Below are 27951 nucleotides of genomic sequence, written 5' to 3'. Positions count from 1 at the left end.
ATGGTCTTTTTCCAATGTAACACAAAATAATGTAAATTTTATGTTGTAGCCACACCACAAAAAAAAGGAAAGCTTCTTTGGTTTGATATATTCCAATCTTTCCCATCTTTTTCCCCCCAGTATTATTTCTGTAGGATGAGGAATTTGTGCTAAGAGCATCCAGATACGTCCCCCAGTGTTAAAAATAAAAGAGAAAGATACCAAAAAAGCTAGTCTTTCTACAAACTGTATGTTTCAATGGAAACACCAAAGGCCTATAAAATGTATTCTTCGAAACAATAAGTTAATTAAAAGTACATACATTTATCTGCATGGAACCTACATAATATAGTACAATTATTCATAAATGCCAATTAGATGGCCCATTGCAGTTGACAGTAAAGTAAAGTGACATATTAGTGGATAAGATATATTCTTAAGAGCAAGTAAAAAGCTAAATGTTTTGTTTAAACATTCAATTAACCTATCTTTCTGCATTGGTTCTACAAACACAAAAAATATTAATTTAAATTTAAATAAGACTGTACATGTCCTCCCCAAGACAAATGGACTGTAAATGGATGGATGGATAGCGTGATACTTCACACAAAATTTGAAGCCTTTTGATTTGCTTCTGAATAAAACTGTAAGAAATAGAATAACAAATATAATAATATAATAATTAAAAAAACTATATTGGAAGGATGTTTAAGTTAAATTACTCTAATATTATGACCAAGAGCTGCGCTAACTAGTCAACATGTTTCTTATTGAGCATTTTTTCTTCTTTAGAATGTAGATACTGTGTAATGAAAAAATACAGCCATTGGGACTTGAAAGTACATAATTCTACTCAGAGAATTCTAAACATTTAAAGATTTTAAACATGATACATTTTCATATGAGGACTACATGATGAGAAAATTGTGAGAACCCTAAAGATAAAAAATGGAAATGTCATAGTTTCGCCATAGTTGTCTTATTGAATCAAAATCAGTCTTTATGTTCATATATAAGAGTGTTTATAGTTACTAGTTCCATGTCTTTTGAATACAGTATAAACATGTATGATTTAAACAAGCAATAAGTAATTAGGTTACAGGGATTGAAAAATTGAGCCACCAGTTTCATCAGCTTAGTTTAGGGAATAATTCAAATCAGTTGTTCAAGTAACTACAGTAGGCACATCTTGAGGGCCGACTATGGAAGGCCTCACCCCATATAATGATCAGAAACATTGTCAGTTTGGTCTTCACCATACAGGTATGTGGACACAAGTCATGTCACATGTCACAAAGGGAGGTAAGATTGATGTTTCCAAAGCCACTTATACAGTACAATATGTAGTTAATTTGTGTTAAATATAACTATTTTGTGATTACATATAAATTATCTTCATGATACTTTTTCATCCTTAAAAGTTATACTTTAGTGTTTTAACTCTATATGTAATGAACACAAAAGTGCATAAGTCTGTACAAACGTCAGCAAACACTTGGGATGAGAAACATACAGTAGAGATGTCAAGTCATTTTGGAAGATAAGTCTGCTTAATAACAAGCACATTCTTATATCAGAAGCTTTATTAGATGTTAAAAAAGACAGCACTGTGGGATTTAGATAAGCAATAAAAAGCTCTGGTATAAACATGTACAGTAGCTGTCAACTTTCAGTGTTTCCATTAAAAAGAAACTTGAAATAAGCCCAAACAATACTTCTTACCCATTCACTGTCATACACATCCAAATCTAATTCAGTTTATAAAACTGAGAAAAAAAAACATCTATTCAAACTTAAAGGGACCTTAAAATGCTGAGTCATAAACATTATGATAAAAATGTGAACTCAGATTTCTCTAGGCTGCACATAAATTTGTCCTTCTTTCTTAGCTCTACATAAAACTGAAGGACATTGACACAGGCCATAATCAGGCTAAGTGCCAAGACAACCCTGCTGACTGTGTTTGATTTCTACAAAGAAAGACATCCCATTTTTCACCAAGATGGTTTATAATGTGAACACAGGGATACATTAAATGAAACCTAATGCGCTGTCTCAGACATTTTGCATTATGGATTCAGAGGCATGTTGCACTTTATTTTTATTTAATTTAATTTCCCCTTAATGCACATTAGAGTCTATGCTGAAACTGGCAAACATGGTTTTCACACAAGTCAAATTTTGCCCCTAGAAGCAAGAATTGAAAGGCTAGGCAAATGCTGTAGACAGTTAACATTTTACACAGCTCTTTCACCACTCTTCCATTTAATAAAATAGAATTTCTAATACATCTGTCTTGTAAAATGAACTTTATATTGTGACAGAAGTCTAAATGAGCTTTGCATGGTTGATTGAACAAGGCAGAAGAAAGCAGCCAGAAATTAAGTTCATAAGCAGTTTTATTCTAAAAATATAAGTTTTTTCTTACTATTTCAAAATGTGTTACACAGTACAATCAAAAATTAAATGCAAAAGAGAACTAGATATAAGTGTTTATGTAACCCAGAAAGTAAACAATTTTTTTATACTGTGTATATGTATGCTCTGCTCTACAACAGTCTTAGACATGTTGCCTTATTCAAGGCCTTACCACTCAATTATCTTTTTTTCTTTATGCAGACACAATTCTATAGTGATTGACAAGTTCAATTAAAAGTGAGAATTATGGCAATGAGTCTATTAGATTAGATTGGTCAATATGATGGATTAGTTACTCAAACAATTCATATTTACAGTGTATGCATAGGTTACCTTGGGATTTTTCAAACTTCACATTTTGGAAGATTCTGATCAATATGAAATAAATATTGCTCTATAACCAGCTTGATTTCTTTTTCACCCAGATGGAGATATGTCAATAACAGTCATAGTTGTTAAAGCAGCAGAAAAACTCTTAGAGGCTTTCAGTAAATTGTTGGTACTCTTACATATATATTACTCACGATTGTGTCTAAGATGTCTAAGGCTGTTGTATGGCAGTGAACAAGATGTAGATATATTAGACAACAACATTATTCTTTGTGTTTGAAGGTTGTTTTTAAAGATGTTGATCTGCAGTTTACAATCAATATTTCTGCAATAGCAGTTGGCAGACTAAATGGGATATAATTTGAATTTTCATTGTAGAATAATTGACAATGATAGCAAAAGGATTACAAACATAAATGTTGTACAAGTGTTAACATAGAAAGAGGATGACATTCAGCTAATAAATTGCAACATTATTTGTCATTTGAGGGGTGATGCGTCATTATAGATTAAGAGGAAAAATTAGTTAGACCTAATTTTTTAGCAGGTTTTATAAAACCTGGAAATGATCATTTCATGGCTAAATTCAGTCTGCAGGACAAGTTAGAAAAGGCTGTCAGTTCATTCATCTGAAGCTACAACAAAAATCCCAAATTTCCCATTAAGGCACCTCTTGTCTTCTAAGGGGACCAATTTTCTTCTTGTTCATTTATTCCTTCCTCTTCCTCTGGAAAAGCTGATTCTTTTTGTGTTTTCATTAGCTTCACCCCTACAAGTGCAAAAGAATTACATGTTAAGGTTCATATATGCAAAGTGAGACCTAATTCCTTTCTTCAAATTTTATCTTTTGTGTAGCCATTACAAAAGCTCAGCCAGAACAGATATTGCAACCATCAAGAAGTACCTATGAGGACATCAGGGGCCATTATGAAGAATGTTTATGAAGCCTTTTAATACATGCTTTCTGCAAACACTCTCTGTATCTGTACTGAACTTACTCTAGGTCAAGTGACTGGCATTCAGACATTTCTAATTTTCTATACTTGAAGTTGGTTACAGAATCCCTCAAATGGGTGGACTCCATGGACCCAAAGTTATAAAGAGCCCCCCCCCCCCCCCCTTTGTAATATAATACACTTAAATATTTGAAAAATGTATATTTGTAGCACAAATTTTAGCTCAAAAGTCCATTTAGATACCCTTTTTTTGGCATTGGCATATAGTCAATTCTGACCACATACCAATTTACTCCCCCATTGACAGCTGACTGCAAGAGACTTGGCTTCATGATTTATCAGATGCTAATATCTGAATGCTCACAGTAATACACTTCAGACAGAATTCACAAAGTCTTGGATAATAGAGTTATGTACTGTATGTATTTGAACTGCATGGCCTCATTGAAGAGATGTTGAAGCACATGGACAAGTGTTTCATTGTTTGTGAGTACAGTACACCCATCCTCCCCCTCATTATTACTTCTGCTTCTGGCATGGAACGCAAATAATACAGAACAGTTTTATATAAGAATTCAAATTTAAATAACTCAAGGCTGTTCTTCTTTTCCTTATAGCATCTGAAAAAAATAGTACCAACACCTCCATAAAACACAGGCAAATGCTTACAATACAAATGTGTTTTAGATTTCTAAATCACATGAAATCACAAAGATTTCTCTACCAACATTTTTCAAGAACCAGCAAGCATAAAATGAGCCAAATTATCTTACTTCTTCTCAGAATAAGATGCAAGAATATAATTAAAAACCAGGACAACTATTTTTGTTAAGTTTGTGTTTTGAGTTTTAAAAGCTACATCATATTGATACTTTTTAAATTACTTTTAGTACTGAGAAAGGTATTGGGTTTTGCAAAATGACAATGTCTTCTGGGCTATATTACTCTAAGAATTTTACCCGCCAGCAGCCATATCACCCTGCAACTCACAACTGGCAACCCACTGAAGCTAAGCAGGTGTGAGCCTGGTCAGTACCTGGATGGGAGACCTCCTGGGAAAAACTAAGGTTGCTGCTGGAAGAGGTGTTAGTGGGGCCAGCAGGGGGCGCTAACCCTGCGGCTCATGTGGGTCCTAATGCCCCAGTGTAGTGACGGGGACACTATACTATAAACAGGCGCCGTCCTTCGGATGAGACGAAAACCGAGGTCCTGACTCTCTGTGGTCATTAAAAATCCCAGGGTGTTTCTCGAAAAGAGTAGGGGTGTACCCCGGCGTCCTGGCCAAATTTCCCAGCGGCCTTTATCAATCATGGCCTCCTAACAATCCCCCTCTATAAATTGGCTTAATTACTCTGCTCTCCTCCCCACTGATCGCTGATGTGTGGTGAGCGTTCTGGCGCACTATGGCTGCCGTCGCATCATCCAGGTGGATGCTGCACATTGGTGGTGGTGTAGGGGAGTCCCCATTGCCTGTAAAGCGCTTTGAGTGGAGTGTCCAGAAAAGCGCTATATAAATGTAAGCTATTATTATTATTATTATTATTACCCATAAATCTTTGGTGTTAACTTCTGTATTATGCAGCTGTTGCACCTAATGAGTAACTTAACAGACAAACTCTGCTTTAAGCTTGACCAAGTGAAATATGTGTATACATAGCCTAGGTTTTTTGAAGAAAATGTGTATGGCATCCGGATACTCCAGTTTTAGTGTGCTGTTTCTTTAAGCAGACTTTCAGTTGGTACAAAGAATCAGAACCCTCACAGTACATTCCAGAAACTACACTAACTGTTCAGATTTGATACTTCTGACCTTTACGAATCAGACACACGATCCAAGCAGCCAATGACAACTATTTTGGGAAGCACAAGACGACCTCTCCCACATAACTTTTCTGCTCATTTTTCATCCTACAGGAATATTTTTGTCTGCTTCGTCCGCTTGGATTGCGGTTTTCCAAAATATGGTATACACATTCATTTATGTATCATTTCACAATGTGTTTACTTCTCTTTCTATTCTTTTCACTTTGGTGTATTTTGGAAAAAGTACTTAGTCATTGTAGCACTGGTTTTGCCATTGACAACATGGTTTCTGTCAGAAGGGAAGTAACGTAAATCATGGAACAGCTTTGCTAAGACAATAGCAGCAGGGAAGCAGGGAAAGGCCATGTTTCTCAGTATATACTGAATGGAACCTAAGAATATTAAAAAGGAACCAGCAACATCACAAAATATATTATTTGTTGCTAGAAAACAAATTATACATACAGTATGTTACAAGTGTTCATTATGCATTTCAGTACACATGGTACAGTAGATTGATGAAATATAAATATATATCCTCTTTCGCTGAGTTTTGTGATGAAATCAGACTATGAATGATTCATACTGCATATTTATTTTCCCTCAACATAGTTATTGTTCCTGTTATTATTTATTATGTTTGTAATGTACTGTCTACATTGTGTGGTGTTGTCTGCTGTACTGTGTGTGCCCCGAGAGATCAGCGCAATTAAGAATTCCAATGTATGTGTACTGTACTGTACATATGGCAATAATCTACTCAACTCAACTCATTTGTATGTGGTAAAAATTCAAAATCACAGATAAGATTTGAAAAAAATCTACTATGTACTATGTATGAAATTACAGTAAATTAATCTCCCTGTTGCACGTTACAGTGAAAGTGGTGACAGAACTGTGGTTGAAAGGCCCTACCTGGTATAAAGGGAGGTTGGTGGTGATATGGTGTGTCTTTCCGCCTTGGTTTCTCAGATTGCTCTTCTGAGCTCATCATTAAGAGCTGCTGTGTATTTCTGGAGCGCAGGAGATCATTCTTGTCATCGCAACTTTTTAGGGAATCTGCCTGTTCACAGCCTGTAACTGCAATACATTAAAATCCCTAATAAATCTAGGCATCCAATTACTGGAACCCGGCATATGGGCATGTTTTCTTTTAAATTAAAGGATTAATTTAGTTAGCTTTTACTGATGGCAAGTACATGATTAGTACGGTATGTGTTAAGAATAAAAGGTTTGCCCGATTTAAATTCCCTGGCCATAGTAGATTTGTTCCATTTGATGTATTGATGAGGGAGACTGCAAGGATGTTATTTAAATCATTCCATCAAATACACAAAATATTATAATTATTAGATACTTGATCTTCATGTAATGATTTTTGGTTGCTTAATTTTTAGGAATAACTACTCAATGCAATATACAGTAACACTAATCTCCGTCTCTTTTGTAATAAGTCAGATAATTCAAAAACATATCTGCAATGTATAAATGTGTTGTTGCTTTTCTGGCACATCTTTATATATTTAATATACCACACTTTAAATTTAAGCAGTTTTATGATATACAGTATGTAATAATCGAATAGTAATCAGGGAGAAAGAAGAAACGTTTCAAGCAGGTATTGTAAATATGTCTAGGGCCTGTTCTGTGTAATTAAATCAATATTATTCTTTCCTAGGAAAACTGAACCAACCATAGAAAACAAAATTCTCCTGTAAATATACCTCCTGTCTTCATGAGAGAACAGTCAAACTCTTTAATTCCTCCATTTAAATGACAAGATTTAAAGTAATGTAAAATGATTAATCAAACATAAAACTTTTAATAATAATAATAATAATAATTGCTTACACTTATATAGCGCTTTTCTGGACAATCCACTCAAAGCGCTTTACAGGCAATGGGGACTCCCCTACACCACCACCAATGTGCAGCATCCACCTGGATGATGCGACGGCAGCCATAGTGTCCCCGTCACTATACTGGGGCATTATGAGCCACATAGACCGCAGGGTGAGCGCCCCCCTGCTGGCCCCACTAGCACCGCTTCCAGCAGCAACCTTAGTTTTTTTCCCAGGTGGTCTCCCATCCAGGTACTGACCAGGCTCACACGTGCTTAGCTTCAGTGGGTTGCCAGTTATGAGTTGCAGGGTGATATGGCTGCTGGCCAATAAATCCACACAGCCTACAAAAATGTGTTTTGCATCAAATGATAATATCACCGGATCTATCGGATCACCGGATTTATGTGTATTATTAGGTAAATATAGAACATGTTCAAATGTTGTTTTCTATGAGTTGTGTAGCCTGATTGGTTGGTCGGTCTTGGTTGTGTGCATTTAAATCGTATTTGCTACCTTTCTTAATCAGTAAACTACAAATAATTTGAAAGAATCTAGAATCAAGACATTGAACTTTTGGCTATCTTAAATGAGAAAATAGGCAAAACGTACAGCTTTATTGTTAGTACAATGTACGAAGTGATGTACAGTGTTAGTAGTGATGTATGAAGACCCCCAATGAAATGCATTGATCCATTTTATAACCGGAGCCCATTCCAGCAAGCAACAGGAGAAAGACAGGGCATAACCTGGCACCAGTCCATCACTGGGCAGACATACACGGATACACTCAAGGCTAGGGCCAATCTTCCCAGATGTCAATTATTCTACCAGTATGTTTTTGGACTGTGGGAGGAAAACGGAACACCTGGAGGAAGCCCACACACACAGGGAGATAGAAACATAGAAACTCCACACAGAAAGCATCTCAGGTCCGGAATTGAACCCAGGACCCCACTTCTGTGAAGCATCAATGCTAACCACTGCACCACCTTGCTACTGTACCTATATCCAATGAAATAGGAACAAAAACTCATTATAATCCAATTAATAAATCCTTCTGTTATGTTATGTTTTATAATGTGCATATTGTATTGGGTGTTTGAATAAATCTGTCACTGTAGCTGTCACAAAGTGACAAAGGTGATAGGCTGAGAATAAAGTAAATCTGAAAACAACTGTCATGACAACACTCATAGTTGCCAATATTTTGTGCTTTTTTAAGCAGCTGGGGTCACATCCAGAATACTTTTGATCCAGGTGCTTCTGGTTCTAAAGAAGATGGTGCTCCATTGCTGGCTTTAGCTCTCTATTCAATGTAGGCACTATGTTTAATAACTAACACCCTGGAAACAGCACTATGTGGAGAAACAGTCCAACGCAAAAACTGATCTTGAGAGCTGTAATATACTTTGATTCATTCTCTTTAGGTATATGTTATGTTCTCTATTTGTGTTCTAATCGGCGGTCATTAACCACACAGCTTTTCAATGATGAACATGCACTTTATTAACACAGCCTTCTTTAACTCTTACTACACCAACTCTGTAACTGCCTAACCAACTGCCCCTCAATCTGTATATTTTTATACTATTTACGTATTCATGTACTGCATCATCTGTGCAGTACAGCAACCCGTAAGGATCAAACTCTACTAATATCCTTACAGTATACAGCATTTATACCTTAGTATTTATTCCCATGATATGCAATTTCTCTTTCACATGTACTGGATTTAATTTTTAGAAAGGGATGCTGCCTTTCTGGGCTGTAGGGCTTATCAAATTAAAATATGTATTAGAACATTTATTAAAATATTGTCTTAAAATAAATGAGCAATAATCTTTATCTAACACATCACTGGGATTATTTTGATTACTAATTAGATGGGGGGGTTATATAAAATACAACACTTGTTTTAAATTTGAGTCTGTACTGCATTTTTCACATAATACAAGTTAACTTTGAAAGTGAATTAATTCTATGTTTATACTGTATACAAGCTATTCTATAGAAATTTACATGGAAAATGATAAGTGCTAGTAAAATACTAATGCAATATAATATAATATATATAATAAAATTTACTCTAAACCCAAAGGCTCCAAACCACAGTGTCACAACATGTTTCTTTCAGTTTTAAGTGAAAGTGCTGTCAGCTGTTTCCATGTACTATTTACTCAGAAGCCTAGAAGGTCTCTTTGACAGCAGCCTTCCTTTGGATGTACACACCTTATGTTTTTTAAAATATTTCTTCTGTCATGTCTGACAAGTCTTGCAGGTGCAGAGATTCTCTGCCAAACCTTCACACCTCCTCCTGGACAAACGCAATCGACCATTAGTAGATTTTCTTCACACATCTTTCACAGTCAGAATTCTGTTACCCAATAGCTCAAACACAACAGCTCCCATCAAGCTCATCCACAGTGACTGACCCTCAGTTTCGCAAACTTGGCTTTCATATAGCCTTTACAAAACAGACCTGGGATTACTTGTGATATCTGTTATTCTGCTGTTTGGCGATTCGGATCCCCTGTTTCCTACCTACAGTAGTCAGAACTCTTTTATTTAACATGCAGCTTCTGTACCTCAAAAGCCCTGCTGTACCTTAATTCTGGAGCTGTCTACTTGGCCTGTGCCTTCTCCTTGTCCCAAACTGAAGGGAAGGCTGTAGAACATCAAAACATTGTTGTTGACACCACAAGTAGATCTATATTGGCAATACAGAGCATACAGCTCATTTTCCCACTGAGAACGTTTATTTAAGGATTAAACTTCCTTTAAAGACACCTAGCTTCAAAAGTGAAAACACAGAGTAACAGTGCTCCAGTCTTAAGTAAATTCTAAAAATGAATAAAATGTGTAGAGACACACATTCGTAAAGAGAAATCTTTAAGGTAAAAATTAACTTAGTTATCTTACTTGTATTTTCAATAAAAAAGACAAATTCATTACACATTTTACTGATAATAGATGCTGTGAGACGAATATATGCAGGCAAAGGTATGTACAGATGAAACACAGAATATTCAAGCAATTTGCTCAATTTATTAAGTTAAAACCTATGATTTGTACTCGTTGCTCTGCACCATAACTGACCCCAACAAACTCGCAGAACAATATTTACATCTGTCAATGTAAGAGACAACAAAAAAGTCAAGGAACAAAGCCAATACTGATGAACAGTAAAAAGCAAATTGTATTATTCTACTCTAGCCTGCATAAGGTGACATTATATAATCATTCCCAATCTAAGTCGCACACAGTACATTGCAGATTCTCCTAATTAAGCTCTCAATTTAGCTGAAAGAAACTACTAAGTGCAAAATGAAAACAATAACAAAGGCATGCAGTCCATTTACTGCCTGGGAAAACGATGATTACCAGTACTCATACAGACTTCTCCCTAAATCAATAAAAGAAATAAATGTCTGCTTAGTGCATCTATTCCAGGAAACACATCCTACATGAGTCAGCAGTGGGGCCTTCTAATGATTTCTCATTCATGCTCTTAAAATCCCTCAGATAGGTTTCAGACAATCTCTCTGAATTAAGCTTTCAGCCCAGAGATTGTGAGGTGAAATGCATATCAAGTTCATCAACCACTTGGAGTATGGATTTTTTAAAAGAAAAGCAACATGATATTTACAGTACTTTATCTGCCTTGTGTGAAAATATAATGTTTATCTGAAAAACATATTTAAAACATTGTGCGCAAATTCCAACAGCAGAAAAATCACTTCACTTCACTACTGTGCCACTTGATACATCAGGTGGGAAACACATTTCAGAAAACACTTATTTGAGATCAAGAATACATTTTTTTCAGAATTATCTGGAAGGAGCCCCACACTTTTATAAATATACCCCAAAAGTCCATCTGAGTTTCTGTGTTCCTGGAAGACAGGAGAATGGTTGCCTAACTTAAATTGCCTTTAGTTCATTAACTTTACAATGGTTTCTGAATTTATGTGTGGTATAAACTGGACTGTAGTAAAGGGTTAGATCAAATGACTCAACTTTTATTTGTTTAGCTCTTTATGAATGAGTAGGAATTCTCTCCAGCCAATTCCTTAAAATAAAACTTTTGACACCACCATTATGGTCACTACAACCTTCAATATCTGTATTCTATTTAGCAGTCTCCAATGAAAATACGTAACGTATGAGAGAAAGAGTAAGACAATAAAAGAAAATAAGCTAATACTCTAAAGAAGTTGAAATATTTTTAGAACTTAATGTTTTTTTTAATTTGTGACATTTGCCTTATGTGTTGGAGAAACAAAACATGTTCTAAAATTGACCGTTTGATCTGGCAATAAAGGCAAACCTTTATTTTCATAACAAGTGATTATATACAGGAAGGGCATTTAACCTTGGTTAGAACGCTGTGTAATACTGAAGACCAGTTCTGAAGGTGCAGTGGAAAGTTATCACTAAAACAAATAATATATTCCCTCTTTTGCATATTAGTCATGAAAAGCATTTGTTGAAATTATGCTAAGAAACTTCCCACAGATGAAAATGTTTTAAAAGATTTAAAAGAGCAATGTTCACCACACTGAAAATCAGCAATATGGATTCTGAAGTGTAAACAAGACATAAAAAGCCTGCCAAATTACCACGTCTATTTTTTATGAAGAAACTAATAACATACGGTTGAAACAGTATTTCTTTTGTATCTATGTTAACCATTTGTTTTGAATTTTATCTTGCACATGTCAGAAGAAAATTCTGCCAATTTGAAAAGTGCAGAACCGGTCTGGTGGAATGGACAAAAAAATGCAGTAGTCCTCACTCTGTCATCAGCTGAAATTTTCTGTTGACAGAGCAATAGCTTCTACAGTGGGTGCAATCCATTTTGTTATTTTCCCTGAAGGAGAAACAAAAACCAGAAAATACACGATGACATGTAGAGTCGTCATGAACTACTGCACCATGCTGGATAACATCCATGCAACGAGTAAAAGAGTGGCACATTTCTCTCATTACTGTTAGAAAAGTATAATCCACTGCCCAGAAACTGCAAGCAAAATCAAGAAAACCTGTTAATGTAATTCCTTTTTGTACTGCAAATTACTGGACAAAACTGTCATGAAGTGTGAGGATTTAGCAGAATTATTGAATTAATGCAAAGTTTATACCACAAACTCACTCACAAATATGGAAAGAAATAGTATAATGGGTATAATAGCCCTATTAGAAATAAAACAGAAGTATAAAATGTTTGTCCTGTTAGAGATCACCCTGAAATGCTAATATCAAGTAACTAATAAGAATACATGCACATACATCTTACCTGTATCATAAATGATTGGTCTTCATATCCCATTCAGCACAAAACTGTAATTGACTGTAATTTTCATCTCCATTTTACATCATAATATGCTAATTGAATCTATTATGCAAGGAAACATAATCTTAATTTGGTAATACCTTGTGCAAATCCCACTCTTACTCTCTTGAAACCCTACTATAGCTCGCATGATCTTTTTGCATTTTTAGTGGCCTCCACTTCCACTTACAATGTCCTGGAACCTCCATGGGATCACAGGAATACAGTTTTTAAGACTCTCTCTGTGTTGCCCAGTTCTATTTTGTTTTACTACATTCAACTCTGTTACAGTTCAACTCTTCTATATTTTTGCTTTACCTCCCTCCTCAATAGTCTTCATCTGGCTGGTCCTGTTTGGCAAGGGACACTTTTCTATAACAAGGCCAGGTATCCCTGACACAGCAGCGGCCATTTGGTAATTTCCTTCCTTTCCTCTTCATTCCATCATTTTCTCTCTCTCTCTGAGACTGCCCATCTGTCTGCAGCTCTTCAGACACAGGATGTATAAGTGATTCACTCTGTGTTGTTTATATTCCTCCTCTCTAGTCTGTGGTGAGCAACAATAGTACAATCTTGCCAGGCAATACCTACATCTTCAGGTGCTAACTCCTCCTGTTAGCAATGATCTAGCAAGCCAATCCTGTTCTTTAGCAGCACAGGTCTTCCTCACTAGACCTTGAAAATGGAATTCCCAAAACACTAGAACCTGTGACACACCTCTGTACAGCATTAACTGTATGTGTCTCCAACCAACCCAGCTCTCTTAGTTCCACAGGCCTATTACACTCCCCAATCTATCTCTGGTAATCACCCCTAACTGTGGAGTCCTCAATTTCTTTTCTTTCCCAACGGGACCCTAGACACAGATGGGTTTTCTTTTTTTTCCAACTATACTTAACTGAATATTAAGTATAAATAACTGAATGAATACCTGAATATGTAAAGGTATATCTTATTCCACAGAGAGCCAATCCGAACAGTTCTTTTCCCTCCCATGGAATTCCATTTCCTCTGAGTTCTATACACTTAGTTAGTTAGTCCAGCTGTATTTAATTTTACATCAATTTCCAATAACAGGGTAGCCATCTTGGCTCAAGGCCACGCCATAGAGTTAGGGTTTTGAGCCAAGATGGTGGCTTCCTCATGGAGCCACCACTCCCTACATTATACACTTAATTAACAGTTTGTTGCCATTTGTTTATAACACTGGTCTCAAACCCAAAGAAATGTTTGGCCTGCTTGATCCTTTAGTAATGTGTTTATAAAACCTAAATCCTTTGCAGATGGGCCTAAATATTGAAGCATGTTGTGGTTTGGTTTTCAGAAATATAAATATTGTGCCTTCAAAAGCATCCAGAGCCTTCATATGCTATCTCATATTATGCAATTATAAAATTATTTGTACACAATTTAACTTAAACTTTTTGGGTAAGTCTCTACCAATGTTATACCTATGTTTTGCCTCAAACCACCATAAATTTTTTGGAGATCATTTATGCACATTTGTTAAGACTTTCCAATAAGATTCAAGTCAGGACTTTGGGACTCTCAAGGATGTTCAGTTTCTTATTCTTAAAGCACTCTAGTGTAGCTTTGCCCTTCTGCTTTGGATTGTTTTCCTACTGAAAGGTGAAGTTTTGTTACAGTTTAGGTTAGAATCATGTTTTCATCAGTCCCTGCTTATGAGAAACAGAACTATAACATAATGCTGGAAACCACCATGCTTGGCAGTAGGGATGGTGTTGTCTGAGTGATGTAATAAACTGGATCTGCATTAGATCTAATGCTTTGTATTTAGACTACCAATTTTGCCTTGTCTGACCACAAACACATTTGCAACATGGGTCACATGCAGTATCACCTTATTGCCAAGCCCATGTGGGAGCATGAGATGTTTTTTTTAGTTCCATACAAATCTCCTTTGTGGAGTGACAAGATTGTAGATATTTTATCCCATCTCAACCTTTGAATTATGCAACTGTTTCGAGGTAGTGTGGAGTTGGATCTGTATCTGACAAATATCAATTGCTACTTTAAGTAGTAAGCTTTGACTCCAAACTTTAAAGCAAAAAAAAATGGTGAAAGGGTCTGAAAGTTTTTCTTATAGCTTTTCCCTGCCTGTAGAATACAGTAGCAAGCAACCATTTATGGCTAAATTACTGAACTGAAATTACGCACTTATAAGTAAGTGTAATTCTATAATCCAGAAAATGGGTTCTGTCCTACGCTGACAGTTACCTGTGTGTACACAATGAATCTGTAAAGCAATTCTTAAAGCCCCAATTAGGATTAAGTACCTTCACATTTCCTACACACATTTGAGCAATGGACACATCATTAAGGTTAATTTACAGTAGCTCTTAAGAGTCCTTATTTCTTACTAATATTGTATAAAATAAAGTTAGTTTAACCTTGCATAATATTGTTTGTGCAGTTCCATTACCAGTCTCACTATTCTCATAGATAAATGAAGTGAGGTATAAGCTGTCTTTTACTGTGCAAAAAGCCAAAAATAAACACTGGTACCAGTCTGCATCAGTGCTGTGCTTAATCACTTGAGTAGGTGTTGTGTTGCGGATAATAAATTAACAAAATTATGCAATTTAGCAACCTATTGATTATTTTTTTCTGATACATGTAGAAGACACTCTTGTTACATCAATTTAGTGACACATTATTTTTATGATCAATTGTGTAGAATTAAATACAGAAACAAAAGACTGTATATATAAAACATGTATAACATGGACTTTGCATGTACAGGAGGTCTTTAATTAACTGGTATTTGGGGAGATTTCCCTTTGTGACCATCAGACAAGTTTAGGATCGAAATGAAACATAGGTACTGTATAATGAACTTAATATACTGCTATTGGAGAGTGGCTACACAAACCTCTCAGAACTCACAGAAACATAAGGTAAAACATGGAATATCATTCATCATATACACTGACATATTGTGTGTCACATACTGTAGGAAATGTGATAAAGAAACTGTATACCAGCCACAATCCAAAACCCGTCAAGCAACCATGCAATAGTACAGATCAGTACCTGGACAGTACCTTTCATAGTGGGAGGTGTGTAGACACTCTGCTTTCTCTGCTTTGGTGACATCTCAGCACTCTGAGCCTGGCAGACAGAATGGAAAAGCTGTTAAGAGGGATATCAGATTCTGCTGATGTTATTTTTGGCATAAGCATATTTGGATATTCATTAATTTCTGCATCAGTTAAATGTTGTTATTATTGAAAACCCTTGGATATTTTTCTGAGCACAAAATGATCCAAGAAGTAAAATATCAACTGTCTGGAAAGTGTGATGAGAATCAAAATAACACACATAAAAAGTATTTACTTCACTGAGTTTGAAAAGCTCCCTTACAACCCAAGTATGAAAAAAAATAACAAAAACAATCATTTGTTTTTGGCATATTACAATTTTATAGAAGAAAAACATTCCTTTACAGAATGATTTCTTTCATCTGCTATACCAGTTTTAAATAAATCCATGTTTTAAGAACAAAAAATACTATTTCAAAATATGTTATATAAATTTGGACATTTTACTACTAAATAATAAAAATAATTTAAATAAGGTATCTTAGATTTAAAATATCTAAGCTAAGACTTTTAACTCTAAGGATGCTTACTTAGGAAAGTTCATGTTTTTTCTATTTTATAAAATAATTGAAGGGAATCACTAAATCTAGAGCCACTCTGTATATTTTGGTCTGGAATGGTATGCCATGTGTAATTAATTTACTTTCTGGTTATAATTATTTCATTTATCTACATTGCAGATATCCACTTTAATATTAAAAATGCTAATGTGCAAGAACATTCTGACTTTAAAACGCCTGTAACATAAAATTATCATTTAAACTTTTTATTTTCAAATGAGGGACTCAAAATACCTTGAATATAAAATCTAAATTAAAAACATAATAAACTGAAATATAATGTCAAAAAAAGGATAGACAGATGTTTTCCATTCATTAAAGAAAAAAAAATGTAACTTACTTCGCCTTGATTATTTGCTGTTCTCTTTTCATCTGTTTCTAGAGAAAGGAGAAATTAAATAAATGTATCACTGAACACTCTTGTTGCTCCACTTGAATCGAAGGAAAACAGAAATGAATTCAAAAGGAACTAATAAGGCCATAGCTGTTAAGAGAAATGGATAGTCAAAATCCTGCTATAAAACAAAAAATAATATTTTCACTATATTTTGATACAGTACTACAGTGCAATCTAAGTCTTTTTTCCTCCATAAATTGATTCTTCGATTATTGTAAATAGTCTGATTCTACAGCAAACAATGGACAAAACAAGGCACTAAAATATTTTTTTTTACTAGATGAAATGTTTCAGTTTATTTATTGTGCTCTGCTTTTACTGGTATCCTGATATGCTTGGCATCCAAAAAGACTTTTGGCACACAAAATTTTAGGGTATGCAGTTAAAAGCACAGAATTTAAATCAAGGGATGCTTGGTTGAAATTGTAAAACACACTAGTGAGGCCTCATTTAGAATAGTGTGCACGATTCTGGTAACCACATTATAGAAAATATATTGCTGCTCTGGAATTAGTCCAGGCAAGAGCAACCAGATACATTGTGGCGCTTAAGGGAATATCCTACACTGACAGGTTGAAAGAATTGAACCATTTTAGTCTTGAACAGAGAATCACCAGGGCACCTGAAAAAGTATTAAAATCCTCAAAGGCATTGACAAAGTCAACTCAGTGGACTACTTCAGAATGAACGGTAAAACAAGAAGCAGAGGACACAAATAGACATTATGTAGATTTGCATTTTAAACCAAGAACAGGAGGTACAGTACTTCTCTGCCCAGAGCTGTGGGAGTTTGGAACAAGCTGGTCAACCATGTTATTGATGCTGATATCCTACTCCAGCTTCTCTCAAGAAACAGCTGGATGAAATCCTTGTTTTAGTTATTAACTACTAATTGGGCTAGACAGGCCTCTTCTTGTTTGGGACCTTTCTTGTGATCTTATTCTTTTCTTATGTTGTTCCTCTTGCCATTTACATTACATTTTTGGACAGCAGTAGGAGCAGTGATCATTATCTTACTGTTTGGTTAACTGAATAGGTCCTTACATAACATGGAATCTATATACAGTTCAGAAAATTGCAGAAAAGGGTTTGTTTTTAACAATGTCAAGGCCACACATATCTTTTAACTGATAAACCTACTCTTTTGATAAGCAAAAATATTTAAACTCTTAGCTCCAGAGCTATTGGCAAGCCTTGTCACATTCAGAAAGCTTTAGACCTTGACCACATATACAAGTAAAGGTTTATATTCAGTTTCAGAACTGGAAAGTTTAGAAAAGTCTCTGATGTTACCATGCTCAGAACAAATTATATGTCTGCTGAACAGACTTCTCTATTGATTCTTTGAGGAGACAAAATAAATTAATTGTGATTTTTTTGCTTTAAAAATCACATTACAGAATAAGTTGTGAATTGCATAATGCATCTCATTGAAGAAAATAAATAATAATGTAAGTTAATCATGATAGCATTGTATAGTGCAATTTATATAAACTCAGAACAAAAGACTACCTTCAAAGTATTTTTTTGCTCAAACAGCTAACTTCTCCGAATGGCAAAGGTCTTGTCCCTTAATACAAGCAGGTTAAATCTAGATCACTTTCTTTCATCTCCATATCTCTAACTGAGATGGAATACATTTTAGAGTTTGTCTGACTCTCCTCGATTTTTTGTATTACAAATTCAAATAAATATGTCATATTGACAAACCAGAATTTACACATTGTATGTCTGATACTGTATCCATTCCATTAAGTTCTTATTAAGATCTGTTATTTTGTACTTTAAAGCAGGAGAAGATTAGTAGATCCTACTTTATATGTAATTCAGATGCTCTAGTGGGAATCTATAAATACGTGGTCTTTACTACTGACAAACTACAAAAATACAATATACTGTACATAAGTCTTAACAACAGATAAAGTATGACTGTGAGAATATCAATAGGCCCTTGTGATTTATTAATTTCAATCCATTCTGGACCAATAAAACCTCAGTGTTAGTTGTTCCAGGGCTAAAATTGTTTCATGTCTTTAACATTTATTCATTTTGTATAACATTTTCTATCTTGATCAAGTATACTATTGTCCTACTGAAAGGTGAATTTTCATCTCAGCTTTAGCAGTCTGACACAGAGGCCATTCAAATAACTGCATGAGTTGTTGATGTAGTTTTAAGGAACAGAGAAGGGATTTTGCAATCCACATATTTTAGTATCTGACTTGGCTTTTCTATATATGCACACAGCTGTACAGTATATAAGAAATATAAAACACAGCCTTCATTTTTATTTTAGCCTCAATACCCACATTTCAGGAGACATGGAAGGTGTTCCTCTTTAAAATGACTTTTCACAGAGAAAACATTTTAAACATTTTAAAAAGCAACACCATTCTCTCTGGCAAAATAAATGACATTTAAATTAAAATGAAAAAAACATTAGATTGATCATACTTAAAGAGCCAAGATGGAATAACTGAGAATTCTTATCCAAAGAAGCAGCTGCCCACCACAGGCTAATTAAGTGCCGTGTCAGTCAAGTGTCCAGATCTGAACATCCATTTTGAAAACTAAGCGTTGGTGGACTTCATAATTAAACCAAACTCCGAACATATAGATAAACAAGTGCTTAACAAGACAGCAAATTATGATAACTGTTATTACTTGCATTACAAATGACATCACAGTCAAGTTTATTCATATAGTTTTATTAGACTGGAAATATTAAATGACTAATAACTCGCATACATTGACTTAAACTCCCTCTAGTCATATATAAAATTCTGTGGTGGTTCAGTTGTGTTTGTAAGAACAGGGAGTTTATAAAGTTAAAAAAAAAAGATATAAAAAGTCCAATACTTAGTATGAGCAATACATTCATTTTGTCACGACATTTTGTCATTTATAGTAAAACTAAAGTGAAAGAAACAGTATTTCTTACTGTATACAGTATATGCATACACGGCCAAATTCAGAAAAAAATATTTCCAGCAATATTAACAAGCAACATGATTGTCTTCAATATTTGTAATCTTTGGCAATATGCCGTAATTTAGCATTTTAAAGTAATGTTACTGAATTCAACACAGTGTATGCATTATATAGTTTCATATAATTCAATAATGTCAAAATTCTCAGAAATTAGTTTTGCATCCAAGCAGTTGTTTACACATATCGAGATTATCAAAAGCTGTATGAAAAATGAACATTACATTAGAAATAAATATACCATTACATAAAAGTAATCAAACCATTGTCATTTCACACCACTAATCATCCTTAGCCTTTGTAATTGTACATCACCCCCTTCATTTTTGCACCTAACCACTCAACTATGCACTTGTCCATAAACAATGCTCATTTGTTGATTGCGTAGTTTGAGTGAATGTGGGAAAACAAATGCAAACTTTAGTTAAATCTGCATTGAGACTCAAAACGTCTGTTTGAAGGCATGCATTGTGTACATACCACATAAGCACATCAAAGTATTATTTTACCTGCTTATGAGAAAAAGTTATTATTATTATTATTAGGATGCCATTATCTTACTCTCTTATCAGATCCCAGGCCCAGATCAGATATGTAGCATTGACATGCCCTGCGTGACACCTCGTGCTGCTTTCAAACTTATCAATGAAAATTATAATGCAAATGTTACAGTGATGTCTGATACAGTCCTGAAAAAGAGAGCGCACAGAGGTAACTAGCAAACATCCCCACAAACACTCAAAATATATGGCTGTGAAAGAGGAAAAAAAGGCCAGCAAATAATTGGTTGTTCACTGAATACTGTTATAAACAAAGAAATAGTTCTCATGGACCACGCACTTAAGCATTTTAGCAAAAAAAAGATGAACTGTTAGAAATGTTAAATAACATTAAAATGTAATGTGTGTAGGCATCAGTGATTCAGATCATATGGATGGAGACCAGGAAGGACAGAGAGGAGAGGTATATTTAGAATTCCATTTCTCTCTTTCTCCCGCCAGTAAAAAATGATGCTGTTGATGAATGGATCAGTTTTACTAACTTTTAAATGCACCTTTATTAAATGATGTTCCAGATGTACAAATGCATGGCTTGAAAGCATCATGAAACAGAGACTCGGAAATTACCTTTGAACAAGATTATAGCCAATTTCAACACATTCAAGAGCAGGGCCCATCCATAAAGGTCAGATCTTGAGTAATGGGGTCATTTTCCAAGTCTAATAGTTCAAGCTGACAGCTATGAGATAGACAGAAATACAACATAACACTTGCAAATATTGAATTACAAAGTCATCTTGAAACAAATGTATCCAGGCAATTATATAGTTATCTTTTAATCTTTTTTTAGGTAAAATGAAGTAAATTATTAAATAGTGAAAATTTTGTATTGATTCAAATATTGATTCTGTAGGTGTTGTAAAACAAAGACTTTCTTTTATGCCGAAAAATAGGATGCCTCTTTAACATGAAGTGTTTTTGTAACATTCAATTTTCAATTTTTCAAAAGCACATTCAATAAAAGCCAAAAATCTACCGGATCAAGTGACCAATAACTTACTAAATTTCTTTACCTGCCTATGGCAACAAGCTACTGGAAAGTCCAACTGGAAAGGTGCTTGAGAGACAGGGAGGGAGCAAAGAACAAGGAAGGAACAAAGGATTTACAGATTTTATATACAGTATGTGGGACAAAAAAGCCAAGATGATCATAAAAACATATTCAGGTTCCCACAGAAACGATAAGGTGCTATGTGGGTCTATGGATGCACCAGTAACAATAGAAAGAAACGACTGTGGAAACACTTAAGTTATTTTTGATGATTTAAGATTAAGTCCATAATCTGTATTTTATTAATTATGTTAAAACATTGAGAAAACACTGCTTTGGGGTAGGACTATAGCTAGGATCAGTGTTTGGTTACTAGTATGCAATTCATCTACACAAGAGGTTGGTTATTATTGCATTGTATAATTTATTGTATTGTAATTCTAACCTAATCCCTATAAACCTCTGTCCTCCTCTTCTATCCCTCTGAATGCTGTACTGTTTTGAATCAATTGATCGATTGATTCATGGCACACCATAAAGTTATTCCAACCATAAAACCTAATCACCATGCTACCAGAATTGCTAACCTATACTTTAAAGTCTTGTTAGTGTATGAATTATATTATGTTATCTCTCCCACAAGAATGAATGGACAATTTAAGGAAACCATTACATCAATTTTAAATAAGCATGAATTGCAACAAGTGCATAATCTACCAGGAAACCCAGTGTCAGAAATCGGAAACAGGCATGCTACTTGAATGAACTGGAAGGAACATACAATACTGTTTGTAAACATCTTTCTTCTGAGTACATGGAAAAACTTGTACTTGCCTACTGTACATAGTTTCATAATATGAATGTGAAAAAAAGGCTTTTTTTATGGACCAGAGGAAGGTCTGACAAAACAAGGCATTAATTTGAATGTACAGTAAGCAGAATCCTAGAAAATGTATTACAAAGTATGGATTGACTCAAGTGGACCCAGCTGAACCATCAAAAGGTAAAACTTTTTATGCATAAAGGCAGGGGCAGCAAGAATAAAGCTAAGCTTCTTTGTACGATAAAGTAAGAATTTAGGCTTCTAACATCAGCCATATAACCACAGTGTAAATGGAATTGCAAAAATAAATCATTGCAATAAAGAAATGAAGACACAACTTTGAGTAAATGTGCTTGGCAAAGCTGAGGAAGTGAAACATGAAAGGGGTTATTCAATTACTTTCTGAATTTATATAAGTATAAGCTTTCTAATGCATAAGGGATATTCAATAAATTATTCCAGTGAGTGGTAGTCTGCTGAGTGAACATACAGTAGGAAAGAACACAATATTCTTTAATATGCAGTCTGAAGATGAGACATAAGAACTGTTTTGATCCTGTTTTTTCAATTAATTGATTAACTTAATTTATGTTTTTATAAACAATTGTAGCCATTTAAATTGAAAAATGTAGTTTAAACTTATGTTCATATGTGTCTACATTTTTTCATGCATGTGAGTACAGTATATACTGTACACATCTTTCTATATGTGGTATAAATGGTTCTATTTGGGGTTTCTTTGTAATGCAATCCATACACTTAAAATTGCTTTAAAGAAAAGCACACCTAGTTTTAAACCCAAAAAGAATTAATGCCCAAAAGACTCTAAACTCTGCTAAGCAATAATATTTTTCTTCATTTTTGACACTGCTGGAAAGAGCACACATTCTTAACTGTATGATCAAAGACGTGCTAGTGTGTCTTCCTCCCTAAGGGAGTGTTGAGCTCTGCAGCTGAGACCTAAATGCATCTTCCCAAGGATAAAAAATGATGTCATCTAAAAGCCTTCTGTTGGAATCATGGTTGTTTCAGGAGCTGATCACATAGCCTTGCAGCAGATAATCCTTCTTTATTAATCATTAATATTTTCCCTTATACAATCTGTTATTGTCAATGTACTTGGTTTCAGTTACTTTCATGTTTATACATTTCACTATGTCATGGGGAAGCTAATTTGAATGCAGTAGGTGAGAATGTTGAGTGCAGATGTTTTAATGTGTCTGCATTGCTCTTAACTCTAGTGCTGGAACTCTGTATAGCAATGAATTATGGCTTCTGATTTTTCTTACAGCAGACAAGGGCAAAATATCAAGCACAAAATGTTACAGTGTCAAAAACTCAAGGATAGATTAAAAAAGTTCAAATTCATTTCTGGGTACTTGGTACACTGTTATTCTTAAATAAAGACAAAACATTTGCTTTCAATGACTCCAGGTTTTCAAGGCAATAGTATAAACAGTATAAACATAATAAATGTTAGTTCTAAACCATAATTAAATTATTTTATATTAATGTTATTTTAATATGCCTATATTATTTTATGTGCTAAGAAATGCTGAAGAAAACTAAGAAATTAAATTCAGTTATTGAATGGTGTGGTTTATTGTATCTAAATGTTTAAGGTTTAATTGTCTCTCCCTAATCTTTACATCTTCACTGATGTAAAGATGACACCAGTGTGTGGTACTTAATTATGCATCAAATCAATATATAACTAATTATTCCTTTCATATGTGACATATTTTTAAACATTCTACCTGAATAAAGACAATTTTTCCTGTATTTAAACATTAAAGAATGACCTGTACAACTCCTCAAAGAACAAATATGCATAAGACTTCAAACAAGAAATTTGTGGCTTATCACAATTTTTTCAGTCTAAACTATACTTGTGTTACAAACACATCAGGCAGACATCATAACCAGTGAAGTCATATTACCTTGGAAAACGATACAATACACTGAGCAAAAAAGATATCAAACTTACAAAAAAAAAGTTTTTATGACCTCTAATCTCACAATACATTTTTGTATTGTGAGATTAGAAATCACTGACTTTATGTCATGTGTGACATACAGTTATCCTTATAATTTATTATTTGACATGTCTTAACTAGTTCTATTTAAATTTTCTTAAATACAGTATTAATTGCTTCTGAAACTATAATTACCAATACAAAATCAGCTCTAAATGCAGTCACTGGCTGGAGAAATGAGATTACCAGTTGACAACTAAATAACAGACGCATCAAAACATGAGGGGAAACCATTTATGTTTTTTCTAAAATAAGTTGGACATGTTACAGTACATCCTCATTTGAGAGATATAGAGAGGTTGTAGAAAGAAAGCCTATTAGATATGTAAAGTGTAAAATAAATGAGTACCTGAAAAGTCTCTCATTCATTTTGAATTGTGTTTTAAGTTTACCTGAAAACTTTTATTTATTTTTATGACAATTTAAAAAATAAAAAGGGGAATTTTAATTAATTGTCAAATTGTTTTGTTGCTTTTACCATTTTCTTCATGCTAAAACCTACTGTACGTTTTTGCATCACATCACTATCCACGATACTTATTGAAGTTTAATGTAAATCAAACTGGGCTTTTGTGCTTTAACTTCGCTCATCATGATATGCTATTTAATCTATGTACTGTACTGTATTAAAGGGGAATTTTCATTTGTGGATAAATCAGTTTTGAAACATGTTCCTTTGATAAATTTCCTCTGAGAAATTACAACTCACATAACCAGACCTTTTAAAAAATGTTGACATGTTTCTTTTAAAGAATTTCAAATGAGAATGACATTTATTCTCTGTAACATTTGTATGTCTTAAAATTCTAGTTACAAAAATCAGTATAAGCTTAATATAATATTTTCATTGCTTTAAAATAACTGCTGAGATACCACACACTTCACAGCATTCATCTGCAGCTATTTTTTCTTGTGGAGAGGTGTACTGTACAACAAGGCAACAAGAAGTTTTTATTAGTGCAAAAACTGACACCTTGGTCAAACATTTTCTTCTAAAAACAGTGTTTAATTAGACCACTTTAAGCACTTTTTATTTGAATCTGTGAAGTTAGTTTTTTGTATTTTTTGTATATTGTTTATTTCTAATTTTTCCTAATAGAATGCCATGCCTTGCTTTACTCAAAACAGGACAAACTTATAAGCAACATTTCCAAGTATATCACACCAGCAGAGGGGCCTTTCCCACATTTAATGTACTGTATATATTCAGATGACTGAGCAAATTCATTATTAATTGCTCTTCTTAAAACAAACACAAATGGGTCTTTTTAATGACTTTCCAGTAAGTGCTCTGAAATCAGACAGATACAAACAAACCTTGTCATATTTTTCCATAAATATTTATCGAATCCTATTACAAAAGTAACCTGTTGTTGTACCATTGTTCCCTATGCTGTGAAGAACAGGTATATAAAAAAATAATTTGGATCTGAAAATCTCATCAGATCATCATCAGTGCATCATGGTCTTGGGTAATTAGTTTCAGCCATTGTACGTTTCCATTGTGATGCATGCAATATGAAATCATTAACCTGATGTTTACCAGAAGAACTCTCAAATTAATTGAAAATGTAATGTGCTCTAGTTTACCTGGTGGTGTTTGTTCATTAAAAATAACCAGTGTTGCTGGCGTGGGTCTTCTCTTCCTGATCTGTGGAAGACAGGTTAGAGTGATGTGGACATGTATAGTACTGTACTGTATATATAGGACAAACAGCAATTTCTCTTCATACATTTTTGTAACTCCTAGAGGATTTACAGTAACAAATTCATATTGCATTGCACTATCTACCATCTCCTCTAGTAATGGAATTTTCAATGGCATTGAATTCTTGTCTAGGGGAAGTATACAGATTGAACAAGTATGTGAAAAATGGTCACAATTCATTATCCTTTCTTTGTTAAGGCAAAATAACTGATTTTTAAATCAAGTCTAATGGAAAGAAGCTAAATCAACAAAGGACAAAGGCACAAAACTCTTGCTCTACCACATTATTAAAAAATCAGACTAATCTGAAGAGCTGTCATGGTCTATTACATTTGATTTGTAAATTGTCACTCGATTGAACATGAAAACAACTCCTAATGATACATCTGTATAAAATAATGTGTGCGCAAATATGGCTGCATTCAAAGTACACACAAGCCAAGCCCTTTCTCATTCTTTCTAATGCATCAGAGCCCCTGATCAGTTACCACCGCCCCAAATGACAGCCACTCTTCAAGCTCACACTGCTAAATAAAGCACACTCATGTATCCTTTACTGAGAATAATCATATTGTTGTAGTGTAGTACATATCTTGCATTAAATTTCACTTTGTTTTTTTTGTTTGGTTTAAGTATTTAAGCATTATTTGTAAGCAAAATGGCCTCAAGGGTCCTAAACTTTGTTTTCAACATACAGGTAAAAATTGTTTTCATGGGCCCCACCAAAACTCTTTAAAAATAAATCTCTTTAGATACTGCAGATCTAAAAATATAAAATACATTTCTGTTAAACTTGGGTCTGTGCCATGAAAGTATTCCACCTAAAGCCTTTTGTTTTCTTACGGAGCATTTAAGAAAAGTTACACAATGAGAGCTTTAATTTGTTAGAAAACAAGAAACAAGAACATGTAATTAAATCTCAATAAGTTATCCTTTTATTATGTATTCAGAAATTATTAGGTTTTAAGACTAACCTACATCCATATTTACAAATTTACCTAAATTACCTTTATTTTAAAAACAAGTTGTCTGATATTTCTTCATGAACTAAATAACTTACACATTAAAAATATCCTGATTTTACTACCTACAACATGGATTTTTATAACAGATATATTGCTTACATTAAAAAAATCAAAGAATCCTAATGACAAACAAGCACCTTTTAACCTTATCAAGTCATATTACATATGATGTTTTGCTTTATTTTCCTTACCTGCTCAGATGCTTGTGGGTCTAACTGACTCTGAAATAAAGGAACAGCAAACTGAATCTTCTTTGGACTGTTAGGTTCCATAGTGAGAAGAGATGGAGGTGGAACCTCACCAAGTCTACCCAAAGAGCACAGCTACCAAGAATTATCCCTCTGGCTCCCTCCTTAAGACCAAGCTGATTGCGCTCCAGTCAACAGCCCGCCTTCAAGTCCCCCAGTAAGCAAGTAAAGGACTTCCACGCAGCATGAACTGAGCTGCCTGCACATCCAGAGTTATGCGCCCCTTGCCTTTGATACCTCACAGTACTAAAGAACTGCCTTGTTCTAGAAACCAACAACTGCTAATTGTACAGCACTCTACCTCTGTGCTCCAGCCAGGCAGGCATTACTCACTGGCTCATTTCAAATGAGTCTCTGGCCTTGAATGGGCTGGTGCCCTGGGATTTCAATAAGCCAACCTATTTACTGTATATTATTAGCAGCCTGCTCAAAAGTGCAATATAAGCTTCCTTTGGGCACTGCTGATGTATTGTTAATTATTAATGAGCCAAGTTCAGGAAGCTTCCTTTTGTTTCTTTTTCTTTTTTTTAAAAAAAAAAGCATGCATATTTGAAAACATGACTTTTTTTGCATAGTTGTTCACAATGAGAATTGTCTAAAGGCTAATAAATATATAAATTTCATCTGGCATATGTTCTTCATTTAGTATGATTTCCACTTCTTCCAGATCAATATCTGTACTGGTTGTGCTCAGTAGAGAAGGGGAATTATCTAAACGTGTAGGACAAACCATACCAGAATTTCCTTAACTGAACTACTTTACATTGTGCATTACATTTTAAAAATGCCTTTGTATAGGCAAATTAGAATCTGATCTAGTTCTTTATCTCT

The 27951-nt window shown here is 34.3% G+C and overlaps 1 protein-coding gene across 1 annotated transcript; it reads right to left on the bottom strand.

Moving 5' to 3' along the window:
- Window positions 1-2360: 2360 nt before the first annotated feature.
- Window positions 2361-27476, bottom strand: ppp1r1c (protein phosphatase 1, regulatory (inhibitor) subunit 1C). Its single transcript, XM_088605169.1, has 6 exons — window positions 27064-27476; window positions 25730-25790; window positions 16685-16722; window positions 15728-15794; window positions 6402-6566; window positions 2361-3496 (listed from the first exon to the last, which is right to left on the bottom strand). The coding sequence occupies exons 1-6, from the start codon at window positions 27142-27144 to the stop codon at window positions 3408-3410; spliced, it is 501 nt and encodes a 166-aa protein (XP_088461295.1). The 5' UTR covers window positions 27145-27476; the 3' UTR covers window positions 2361-3407.
- Window positions 27477-27951: the final 475 nt, after the last annotated feature.

This window comes from Lepisosteus platostomus, chromosome 14 (assembly GCF_059453375.1).
Source record: "Lepisosteus platostomus isolate fLepPlt1 chromosome 14, fLepPlt1.hap1, whole genome shotgun sequence".
NCBI classification, from domain to species: domain Eukaryota; kingdom Metazoa; phylum Chordata; class Actinopteri; order Semionotiformes; family Lepisosteidae; genus Lepisosteus; species Lepisosteus platostomus.
This window is presented reverse-complemented; position numbering and strand designations above follow the sequence as displayed.

Bases quoted from the DNA above. Each gene is read 5' to 3' on its own strand.
- ppp1r1c (XM_088605169.1), bottom strand. From the start codon at position 27,144: ATGGAACCTAACAGTCCAAAGAAGATTCAGTTTGCTGTTCCTTTATTT. The intron at 16,723-25,729 runs GTAAACTAGAGC...TCCTTTCTCTAG, and splicing joins TAATGAACAAACACCACCAG to AAACAGATGAAAAGAGAACA. The intron at 15,795-16,684 runs GTAAGTTACATT...TCTGTCTGCCAG, and splicing joins CAGCAAATAATCAAGGCGAA to GCTCAGAGTGCTGAGATGTC.